Genomic DNA, 12,256 nt, shown 5'->3' with positions numbered 1-12,256 from the left:
ATGCATGCATATATTCATGAAATTTATCCACCCCTTAATCTAAATGGATTCTAGGCAACTCATTATTTATTTCTTGCTTTTGTCTTCCTTAACTGCATGTAACAGAAACAAACAGACTAAAGATAAAAGAAGCCCACCTCTCAGGAACTGCCGATCCAATAAGGTTATAGCTATGTTTTTTCTCAAACTTGGTCTGAATTCAGCCTGTTTTGAAAATTTACTACAAAAAGTAAAAGTGGAATCATCTAAATTTGATTTTGAAGGTTTCCATTTGAGTTGAAACTGTGTGTTCTCATTAGCGGGGAAGTTAAGAATCAAATGAATTCAAACTAGAGCTTTGCTAAAACTTAACATTTTTGATATATTTACATATGATTTGAAATTGTAAGCAGTACAGAAGAGAACAGCTTTGAAGGACAGAGAGAAGCCCTACCATTACCAAGGTAGCCATCAAATAAATAAGGATTGAGTGCAGACCAAGGAAGTGGCTTAGGAAAATCCTTCAGACAACAGTAGCAGCAACACGAATTCTAATTTACATGAAGTTGAAAAGGGGAAGTAAGGAAGTATGTTCAGATATGGAAGGTTCTGTTTTTCTAGCTATACTAATCAAAGTAGCTTTAGGTCTACACAATGTCTGTTACTTTATCTGGTCAACCCTATAGGGCTGACGTAAATCTTACAAGTCTTGGCTACCAATAGAAGCTGCTTTGGGCAGATGATACAAGACAAGGAATGAGTAATAAATACTATCACTTGCATTTTTACTTTCATTGGAAGGTAATCAATGGAATTTTGGGTCTCAAGTGTAATAATAGTGTTATCCTCCTTGGTTATTGTGTAAGTGGAAAAGGAGAGTGCCACTCACTACAACAAACATTTTTTTAGACAAACATGGACGTGATGTGTGAGAATAAAGGAAGATAGCTTTTGCAAATTCAGTAACCAAAACAGTTCAGGGAAAAGCTAGAGCGAACCATATTTTCTCTGTGTGAAATCATCCCCAACTGCAAAAAAAAAAAGTCCTTTGCTCATGAGCCTTACAAAATGGAGATGGATTACTGCCATTAAAGGTAAATGGCGCCAAAACTATTTCAAAAGGATAATCAGGGAGGAAAGGGGAAGTGCATACAAGCAGAAAAACTGTCCATTTTTGTTTGAAAGTGCAACTTTCCTCTCCAAGAGATCTGAACATCTGTAACCCGCTACAAATAGGCAAAACCATTAACTCAGCCAGAGAATGGAACTGTAATGTTAGAGAGGCAGTTTATGACTATCATAGTTTAATATCATCCAACCTCTTCTATTATTAGTGGCTTAATATAATAGATCATCTGATCAAATCATAATGACAGATTTATTTTTAGGGCAGTATTTTGGATTCAATTCCCAAAAGTCACTTTAGAGCACACAGGTAACATCTGGAACTCCTTAAAGCAGCCATGCCTTCTTGCAATCCTGATCAAAGAAGAGATTTCTTTAAATAATTGCAGATGGATATATGTTTGCATGCTTATAGACACTGAAGCAACTTTTTAGAGCTGAGTCTGAATCTTTGCATAGCTATATTATGGAGGGGGAAATAAACCAAGAGGTATAAGAAATTGCAGACAGAATGGGGTATTTCCTATTTCTGATGATGTATATATATAAATATATATAACACATAAGAACATGGGGACATTTTCAACAATGTTTACGGATTCAAAATGTCATGCTTCTTTTTATGTACATGCAATGTGTGCAACTGACTTTTTTGGGGAAAAAATGCAGAGGGCTTTGATTGCTCAGTTGCACTCATCAATTGGAAACCAAATGGGAAAACCAATGTTGAGTAACGTAAGTTCTGGATTTGACCAAAGGGCTCTTTAACCCAGCATCCTATTTCCATAGCATCCAATCAAATGCCTTTTTAGAAACCTTAGAATTAGGCCATAAAGCCAATCTCCTTTCCAGTTTTCTCTCCCAGCAGTTAAAGCTGAGTAGTTTCCTACTTCAGTCTTGGAGGCAATATACAGTCATCATGTTTAGTTGTCTCTTGTGTTTCTCCTTTTAAAGTCATTCAAGTTGGTAGCATAACTTTTACAATAGTTAGAAAGGATGCCATTGATGGATCACTTACCCTGGGATCTTTCTGTAAATGTAGTTGGTGCTGAAGACTCCTCCGCCTTCGACTTTTGGCTAAGCCATTATGGGAAAAGTGGTAGCCATCCTCTATAAAGGGGAGCTAAATTTAAAAAAAATGATATTGAAATCATTAGACTGATTGTTGGAATGTTAGCCACACTGGAATAAATTACAGTATATTTTCTATTCGTGGTAGTTAAACTTGCAATCATTAAAAGCATCTCACATTATCTAAGATACAAGAAAAGAGGAAATTTAAAATATGTTGGCAACTTACATTTACAAAAACAATAAATGAAAAATTATGAAAAAGTGAATGTTGTAAATTTAAAAAACATAGTTTAAAATGCAAAATACCTATTGCTCTAGAATGTGCATTGTTACGGCAATTCAGGTACAATGTTTGTACCTACATAAAATAGGTAATCACTTGCTCAATTTCTTCATCATCTGATGGCCATGGCCATATAGTTTCTCAGAACTAGTTTGTCATTACCTTCTTCCAGATTTTTTTTTAAAAAGCCTTCCAAGTTACCCTATAGTCTTGGAATTTCTGATGTTTTATTACCCCATTCCTAACCATGTTAAATCCTATTTAGCTCTTTTAGGGATCACCTAAGGTTGGCCTGATATTGCCATCTTTATCTCCATAGTTAATCATTTCATGATTGCATATTTTGCTTATGATCTAAAAGAAAGGGAGAATAAGGATAAGCAAGGAAATAATGGTCCATAAAATTGCACACATTTAAAAGTGATAGTAAAGAGTAGTGATACAACTGTGCTTTATGTTGGTTTAAATGGCTCTCTGGAGACCAAAAAAGAAATCCTTAGTGAAAAGCAAAGGTATTTGTATAAATGCCTACCATGCCATCACAAATTATTCCCTAGATGTCATCATTTGTATTGTCTGCATAACAATTTTACAATGCGCGTGATGTCATTTGGCTTCTTTCATCCACTGTGAGACAAACATGGCAGACAGGTGATTCTTTTTAAGCCTGCCATTTTCTATCCATTTATATTTATCTAGTAGCTATGCTTCCAGGATGACATGTTGGGGGGCTGGTGTGCATTCTGCCATGCAAGCATTGCAGTGAATTACTTTCCAGTTGAACAACTGGACTTATTCAGAAATGGCCCATGTTATCCATAGATAGCAAGGCTTCTCCTTGTTGTGTTACTAGTGTTTGTAAGATCAGTCAATTGGTTACCAATTGCTGCTACTTTCTAAAATTGAACTTGAAACTGCTGCTACTAAGCTTGGACAAGCATTTCAGCAGTTGGCTGCCAATGTAGATGGATGTTTCCTTACTGGTTGCTTTGGAAGAGGGCACCAGGGAGGGGTGAAATAAATCTGTATCAATTCTATTTCTCCCACCCAGTGACTTCTTAAGAAGTAATTTTGTACAAGGAGGCACAGAGGAGAGAAGACCTAGACTGATAAATTTGGGAAGTTACTACATTAGAAAAATAAATCAATAAATTCGCCTTGAGAAACTGTGGCAGAGAACATCAGCACAAAATAACAGAAGAATGAGGTTTGGCAGATTGTATAAGGATGGGGGTGGAGATAGAAAATGGATGGATTCTAGCTTTTTATGATGAAACAATAAAATAACTGTATTGAAAAGCACTGGCTTCCTAAAAGAAAACAATGTTTAAAGCAACTGCAACTGGCACCCATGGTTTAAATGAAATGGGATTATGTGAGGCATGAGAAACTGAACAAATAGGAGAAATCCATGGGTGGAATCAGCCTCAATCTAAGGTGTTCTTAGGACAACTGAAGGGTATCTATACTCTTCCTTTTATTAGAACAATAAGAGGTTTTCTTTCTTAAATATCTAAATCATTTTGAATGTCAGCTTTGAATGAACCTTATTTTATCAGTTCCACAGCCTTTATAGAGACCAGGAGGAAGCTTTTACACTACAATATATTAACTAAATTTTATATGCGCCCCAAGACAATTCCTCTTCACTCAATGCAGCCCAGGCAAGACTAAAGATTGGAAAACCATGATATAGGCTGTAAATTTCATCAGTCTAACAGCCTTTATGTAGACCACACATGTGCACCCCAAGGCCAAAGCTGTATGTGGTCCTGGGCAACTAGTAAAGCAGCCCCACAAGATAATAAAAGATAAAGGTGTTTGTTATAAAATATATCATATAGTTAATTGTTCTGACCCCCCGGCCTGTGAATAAACCAGAACACAGGCTTGGCTCTTTGCCACTGTTCAATTACTGAGATAACGAATCCTTTGGCTGAGGGCCCAGGCAACTCACGTTCAATAGAGTAACAGATAGTTCAAACGCAGCAATGCAGATACTCCAAACGAACAGACACGGCTAAAATACACAGATAGATTTTCTTAACTACTAATTCGAATGGTTGTTTCCTGCAAATGTCCCCTCCCAACGCCTCACCTATAATCTCCCTTGGGAGGGGTCAGTCAACAACCACCCGTGCTTAATTATCTTCTGTGAGTCTGCCTATGGAGTTGCTGCTTCCGTTTCTCAGCCCTTCTCAATCTAGCATCAGGGACAAACTGCCTTTGATCCTCCCCACTGCTCCATGCCTCAGGCTCCTCCTGGTGGCCAACCAGCCTCTCTGGTCCCTGTTCTGAGTGCCCAGGGTCCTCCACATTGTCCAGGGAAGACTCATATGGTTCCTTGCTATCCGAGTCCATCAGCAGCTCAACCGGATCCTGCTGGGCCACAACAGTTAATAAATATAGATATGTGTCCCAAGACAATTCCTCTTCATTCCATGTGAGCCAAGCAAGCCAAAAGTTTGGACAACTATGATAAAGACTATAAATGCAGATAAATCTTCCTACACCATTGGTGGTTCATATATTCCTCTACTGTATTTGTTAAAAATGAATGATATGTTATTCTTGGGAGGTATCTCATGTTTTACATTCTAGTAGAGAAAGGTTTGCTTGGCATCCATCTGAATTTTTTTTTATTCCACTTATACCCAGCAACGTGCCTTTGAAAACTGGATCCTCAAATTATTTCTTACAGTTCCTTCCTGACTGACAAGCATAAGCAGGGACATTACATAATAAAAGGCCAGAGAAATAACCCATCATATTTCATAATGTATTGCTGGCATCCTGAAGAAAGCTCTTGATATCTAACTGGGAGGCACTAGTTATGTGTATTCTGTCTTGGAATGAAGTCCATGCATCTGATCTACAGGATTTTAGTCTATAAAATTTGATGCCAGCTGCCTCCTCTTGCCCAATCTCACCCTCTCTAAACTTTGACTCCCAAAATACCAAGCAGCGTGACTTTTGAACAAACAAGAAAGAATTCATGGGCTAACTTTAGTATAGTGGATTGGGCACATGTTTCAAAAATTCAGATTCATGCAATAAGAAGGAGAGTAAGGGAGGAAGGGATATTTTTAAGCTGCTTGTTTTTGTTTGGCTGAGTATTTTTTGTTCTTGAATTTTACTTACAGAGTACTTCTCCAGAAATTGTGATAACCATCTATAGCGATTGAATGGTCCATACCACCAAGATACTCTACAGAATTGCTGGGCAGGTCTGCATGTTGTAATCTTCAAGTTTGTGGAACACAACCCATAATGAACAGTGGCTAGTCTTGCTTCTCAAAAAAGATGACACTGAATGTTTATAGACATGCCACATGTCAAAAATGATGAGATCAAGTTACCCGGTGAGACAATTCTGCTTCAGGCTAGATTCCTTGGCTTCTCTTTTTCCTGACTTGATGGGGTATTGGATCCAGGAAGGAAGATTTAAATTCAAAAATTACTTCATGGCAATTACATTTGTTGAGAAGGACAAGTAAATGTTAAGGGAGAGCTCAAGTGAGGAGGTGGCAGACTTTGTTCTCCCCACCAAATGAGGGATGATGCCTTCTAATTTTTGTTTTTAGAAAGTAGGGGAGAAAGGAAAAAAGGAAGGAAAGTAAGATTGGGGGGGATGTTGGTAAGTGTGCATGTTTTTATTTCGGATACCCAGAGGCAGCTAGGATTCTCTCAGTAGAGCTGCCTCTATTCAAAAATCCACAAAAATCCATGGGTGTAAACATAGCAGAGGTGGGTTGCTGCTGGTTCAGCCTGGGTCAGCTGAACCGGTAGTGGAATTCAGACCTAGGTCGAAGAACCGGCAGCAACCCAGGCCTACCACGCCCCTGAACCAGTTCTCTCTCTGCCACTTGGCCACCGCCATTTTGGATTTTAGGGACTATGCATGTGCAGTTCACTGTAAATTGTTCTGCGCATGTGTGAAGAACAATTTACATTGAATAGCGCATGTGCGTGCTGCGCGCATCTGGCGCACGTGTTTGCTTTGTTTGCATGCACATTGCATGCAGGTTGCAAACCAGCAGTAACGCCAGCAACAACCCACCCCTGAAACATAGATATAATATCATAAGCCCCAAATTAACTCCTTCTAAAAGCACCAAATGCAGGTAGAGCATCACTGGAATTTCTACACTTTGGGGAAGTAAATTGTTATTTATGATACTTCTCATAATTACAGGAGAATTAATAATTTATTTTGCTATGTTAGCTGGAAATTTTTATTTATCCTTGGAACATACCAGATTTCAGTGTTCCGATATCTCAGGGGTTGCCACAAAGAGGAGGGAGTCAAGCTAGTCTCCAAAGCACTTGAGGGCAGGACAAGAAGCAATGGGTGGAAACAAATCAAGGAGAGAAGCAAGCAACCTAGAACTAAGGAGAAATGTCCTGACAGAACAATTAATCAGTGGAACAAATTGCCTCCAGAAGTTGTGAATGCACCAAAACTGGAGATTTTTAAGAAGAAATTGGACAACCATTTGTCTGAAGTGGTATAGGGTTTCCTGCCTGAGCGGGGGGGTTCAACTAGAAGACCTCCAAGGTCCCTTCCAACTTTCTTTATTCTATTCTATTCTAATTTTTTAACTTGGTTTTGTTCAGTCAAAGTCAAGGAAATGTGATCCTTTAAGATATTCAATTGAAAAATTATCTACAGGCAGATACGTAAGTTTGGATCTAAGCGGGTATTTATGTTACATCTGTTTGTTTCTTTATTAATTTGTATGGCTGCTATCTCAGTTTCATGACTCTGAGCAGTGAAGAATTAAAAACAGAAATAAAAGAAAATTAGATCTGGCTTTGCATTTTTGTAGACAAATATATATATAGATGAACAAATATTTTCTAAAGCTAGTCTCTTTTGACATTTCAAAGAGTAAAAGATGGGTTGTTGAACCCACACTGCTGACGCACATCTTATATATAGGCGGATAAGGTTGAGAGAGAAAGCATGTGTATTCTTCCATGAGACTGCTCTGGCAGAACAGTTTCGTCTATGCTGAACATCTCGGTGCACTTTCTTCTTCAGAATAATTCACATCTGCCTGCTTAGCTGCTCCTCTCCATTCTGCAATCTTCTTCCAAATCATGACAATGAAAAGGACCATGATCTACTTGGCTACCTCCTAATGAAATACTCCTGATCTTTTTTACATAATGAGAAATGTGGAAGGCAAGGATTAATGTGGTTACTGTATGAAAGGATTAGTTTTAAATAATGCATCGGCATGTCCTTTTGGATACCTCTGAAAAGCTACAGAGGTCTTTCTCATGTTTCCATTCTTTATCGAGACCTTCCAGTTATCACGATACCAATGCAAGACTGCCTTTGACATTGTCAGCCACTGTTGTGTAAGTGGCTGCTTTCTTTATATAATTATCACTGTCTAGACCTTATTTCAAGTCATGCTTGGTTCTGTAGCATAATAGCAAGAGTGTATCTATGCGCCTTAAATAGGATAATACTTCATGCCTCAGTTGTAGTCACTCTGATCCAGAAAAGCGTATGCAGTATCTGCAGTACAGTTAATGCCTTTTAAGATGCAAGAAGACTCTGTTATTCCTTTCCACAAACTATTATGATGCCAAGTCTCTGAAAACTATTAAGTATCTTGTGATTTAAACTATAAGTGTTTAAAAATAAACTTATGTCTGTCTTTAGCGATGTGTTAAATCCAACAAACAGGCTAATTAAATAATTTGAATAGGCATATTTTTTTTAAGTTCCAATGGGTCTAAGGGCAGTGAAGATGCTGCACTGCTTATCTATCAGTGTTCTGAGTAACGCACTCATTGAAATCAGGACTCCGAGGCAGGTAGATTCCTCAAAGGACACATTTATTGGATACTTCATATCGGCACTGCCGATGAAAACCAACTCTAAAGGTTACTGTGGTTTTCACCTAATTAAAAGAGTAAAACTTCCCACCTCCCCAGTGTCATCAGTCACATTGTCCAATGAGTATAGCTGGCAGGCTCCTCTCCTCCTTCACCAGCCACTTGTTATGATGACCTTGGTTCCCACAGATAAACTTTTTATTTTGACTGTTAGCTGGGCTATCTATTTCTCCCTCCCTTCCATCTCTCAGGCTTTGTGGCAACTATGAGACAACACAAGATGGTTCAGCCAGGTTCACTTCAGAGTTGACATTATCAGGGAATTAGCTCTTGGTTTCTGCCAAGAGCTAATAGTTAAAATCTAAGCTAATAGTTAAAATCTAGTATAGTTGCATGTGTGTTTAATTTTATTTATTTATTCTTTTTAGTTTTATTGCACTTTAAGTGTTGTTACATTGCATCATTCTGCCTTTATGAATACAAAGGAGAAAAATTGGGAGGGCACTTAATGTACAGCTTAATCTCTCTATCGTAATATTATTTTTTAAATTAGTTTTTCCTTTGTTAATATGTTGCAAATTGAGCAGACTCTCTGAGAGATGGGCAGTGTACAAATTTAAAAATAAATCACTCACAGATATATAGGACAAATGAATATGTGGATAAATACCATGGAGTACTATTAATATATATTGTCCTGGCAATAGTGTAATATCACAACTTTTAAAATTATATTAAAGTAAAAACTATACCCTGGTAGACTGCAGCCACTAGGAAATAGTCCACATCAGATGATCAGAGATCATCACACCAATTAACTAATGAACCAGAAAGAAAAAAAATGAAATCCAATCAGGAGCATTCATGAGAGAGAGTAAAAAAAATATTGTTTAGGTGGTGAGAAAGCTGGAATTGAAGGCCCCATCCCTTTTCTACATGTGTCAAGTGTGTGCCACACATTAAAAAAAGAAGGGCAGGGCTTAAGTCACAAAATTGTAGCCATTATCTTGATTTTTTTTATACCTTCTCCAGGTGGACACTTCTGAATCTAATATCCCATTTTCATTCCGAAACAGCTAAGCTATTATTTTCAAGCAGACCAAAAGCCAGGTTCAATGGTTTGTGCAAAGAAAACTAGAAAATACAGGTTTTGCCAGTTCTTTCACAATTGGTTTGCTTTTTGTCTACATATTTTTCACAAACAGAGGGCATAGGTTTAGCTATCTGGCCAACCTTTCTCTCACTTGATTTGCGAATGGTTTGGCAGCATCCTTCTTGGCAAGCAAATGGTTCAAATTGCTTGATCCTGTTTACAGCTTGAAAAATGTTCCTGAACATCCACCCAAAGATTCATGAAGAATGATCCAAAAGTCTAAATTGTTCCAGTTTTAGTGGCATTGATTACTCTTTCTTAAGGAAGGCAGCCATTAAAATCTAATTAAAATGTGCACTTTAGAAATTGGTGGTTAATGGCTCAATTAGTTATGTCAATCAAACAGAAACTGTTTATTTCAAGTTTTAGATTTTCAGGACTGATAGTCCTATGATTTACGCCAAAATCCTGAAAGGCAATCTGAAGTGAATGACGCTTTATGATACATTTTAATTACTCATAAAAAGGCAAAACATATGGAGGCCTATTTAGAAGTGAAGACATTTAGATTTTATATATATCACCACCCTTTTTATACCACTGATAGTTTTCATAAGCAAGCTACTCAACAGATGTTCAGAGCATTGGCATTTCTGAAAGATGACATCAGCAAGAGCAAACAGTGGTTGCGGCCTAGCAAACATCATATATTACATTATTTTCACCATCACACCTTATACTAACCAATCACAAAAAGTCAGAAATGGTAGGCCGATAATTTATTTTAAAACAGTTAGGTATGTTGTGTTTCTCAGTGTTGTTAAAGTCAATCATTGTTTAACAGATTGTTTAACAAGTACTGCAAAGCTCAGAGTTTGTTTGTTTTTTTTAAAAAAAAACCTTGGTCATGAAATTCCCAGGATGAATGCAACTCAGTCATGATCTTTTGGCCAAATTACCTCACAAAGATGTTGTGAGGTAAAGGAGATTGGAACCTTACATAACCTCCTGTGATATTTGGATAAAAATGTAATAAGCCAACAAATAAGGGCACAACAACTACCAGATAAAATAACGGCTGCTATGTCATGGTTATTAAGACGAAAGGGAATTCTATCCAAAGCTTTTGAAGAAGTACAGAAAATGAAGAATGCAAAGAGAAAGATGATGGGGAGAAGGCAAAAGAGAAGTGTGACAGATAGATAGCTGGATTGATATGAAATCTGTTGATGGCCAATTTAAAATATTTAGAATGAAGTATAAAAATAAATCATCAAAAGTGGGCAATCCTTCTTTTTCTCTTCCTCTCTCTCCATTTCAAAGTGAGGGGAAAAAAGAAATGACAATACCATTGCTGCTAAGGCAAAAAATAGAATGCAATCTAATTGAAATATATACCAAGGTTTTGATTACTGTGACTGTAACTAGTGCCAATTATTTTATTTGATGCTATCAGTTACATTTAAGATAAAGAGGCAACGATATAAATGAGATGAACACAATCTCTGCATGTATCTGTGTTTATCGTTTATCGTTTAAGAGCCGAGGTGGCACAGTGGTTAGAGTGCAGTACTGCAGGCTACTTCAGCTGACTGTTATCTGCAGTTCAGCGGTTCAAATCTCACCGGCTCAAGGTTGACTCAGCCTTCCATCCTTCCAAGGTGGGTGAAATGAGGACCCAGACTGTGGGGGCAATATGCTGATTCTGTAAACCACTTAGAGAGGGCTGAAAGCCCTATGAAGCAGTATATAAGTCTAACTGATATTGCTATTGCTATTGCTATCATTTTTGAATGGTCACAAGGCCACCCCTAAACACTAATTTACATAATAGTAGCAAGACTTTTAGGTGCACACAGGTGGAAGGACGTGCAATAAAAGAATAGAGGGTTCAATTGATGGAGTTGGCAGAGATGGAAAAATTGATAACTCTGATTAAAGAAAATTATTTGACCAATTTTATTCTACTTGAAAGTCATTTTTGGACTTTTTTCAAGGAAAGGAGAGAAATAAAACTTTGATTTGGGGATTTAATGATTAGAATTATATGTCATTATAGAAATAACATAGGCTATTGTTAATTTTAGTGTTGGATGTATTTTTATGTCTGTACCAAAGAAAGTAAAAAGTCATTCATTTTCTACTTTCCTTTTTCTTATAACACCTGTATCTTGGTTTCTGTTTGACCTTTATTTGTTTTCAATTCTCTTTTCTTTTTGCTCATTTATTTTTATTTGTGTTTTTGAAATTTAATAAAATTATATTTTAATAAAAGGGCCACCTACATAACACCAAAGCCAGATGAAATTCCCTAAAGGAGGAAAAAAAGGAACAGAGACATGTTTCAGATATTTATATTCACTTCTGTGTTCAGTTGAAAATATATTGAAATGATGGACGTATTTTACATTTCAATGCAAGTCATTTTGCCAGAATTAAGAATGCTATGACCTATTCCTTGCTCAGGCTGTTGTCAGATGCTGATAGGCAACTTGATTTTCCTGATTCTGCTCAATTAATCCTTTTTCTTTAAGACTGGATGGACTGTCCTTCAAATGGAGAACATCTTCAAACATAGGCTCAACTTCCCTAAAATAGGACATGTTACATGTTCCCTCTTCTTAAGGTGATTAACATCCTGCTTCCTGCTTCCAGAGCAGCATAGGGCAATTGTCGCCCATGATGCCTTCCGTGCATGCGCTTAGCCTTCCATGCATGCACTTTGTTCACATGTGCAGCTTGCACACATGCATGCCGCTTATAAAATGTGACTAAATAGGGCGGAATAGTGCCGGAGGGTGAGTGGGCCCACCCACTACTGGTTCGCCTGAACCAGTCTGAACTGGCCG

General features: G+C 37.5%; 1 protein-coding gene across 1 annotated transcript in view; it reads right to left on the bottom strand.

The window, feature by feature from the left end:
• PCSK2 (proprotein convertase subtilisin/kexin type 2) overlaps positions 1-12,256 on the bottom strand; it is a 131,827-nt gene that overhangs the window by 106,462 nt on the left and 13,109 nt on the right. The window contains exon 2 of the mRNA XM_032214642.1: positions 2,123-2,227. Within this exon, the coding sequence (XP_032070533.1) occupies positions 2,123-2,227 (105 nt within the window). The remainder of the gene's footprint in view (positions 1-2,122; positions 2,228-12,256) is intronic.

This window comes from Thamnophis elegans, chromosome 3, assembly GCF_009769535.1.
Source record: "Thamnophis elegans isolate rThaEle1 chromosome 3, rThaEle1.pri, whole genome shotgun sequence".
NCBI lineage: Eukaryota > Metazoa > Chordata > Lepidosauria > Squamata > Colubridae > Thamnophis > Thamnophis elegans.
Note: the sequence above shows the minus strand (reverse complement) of the source record. Positions and strands in the feature narration are given on the sequence as shown.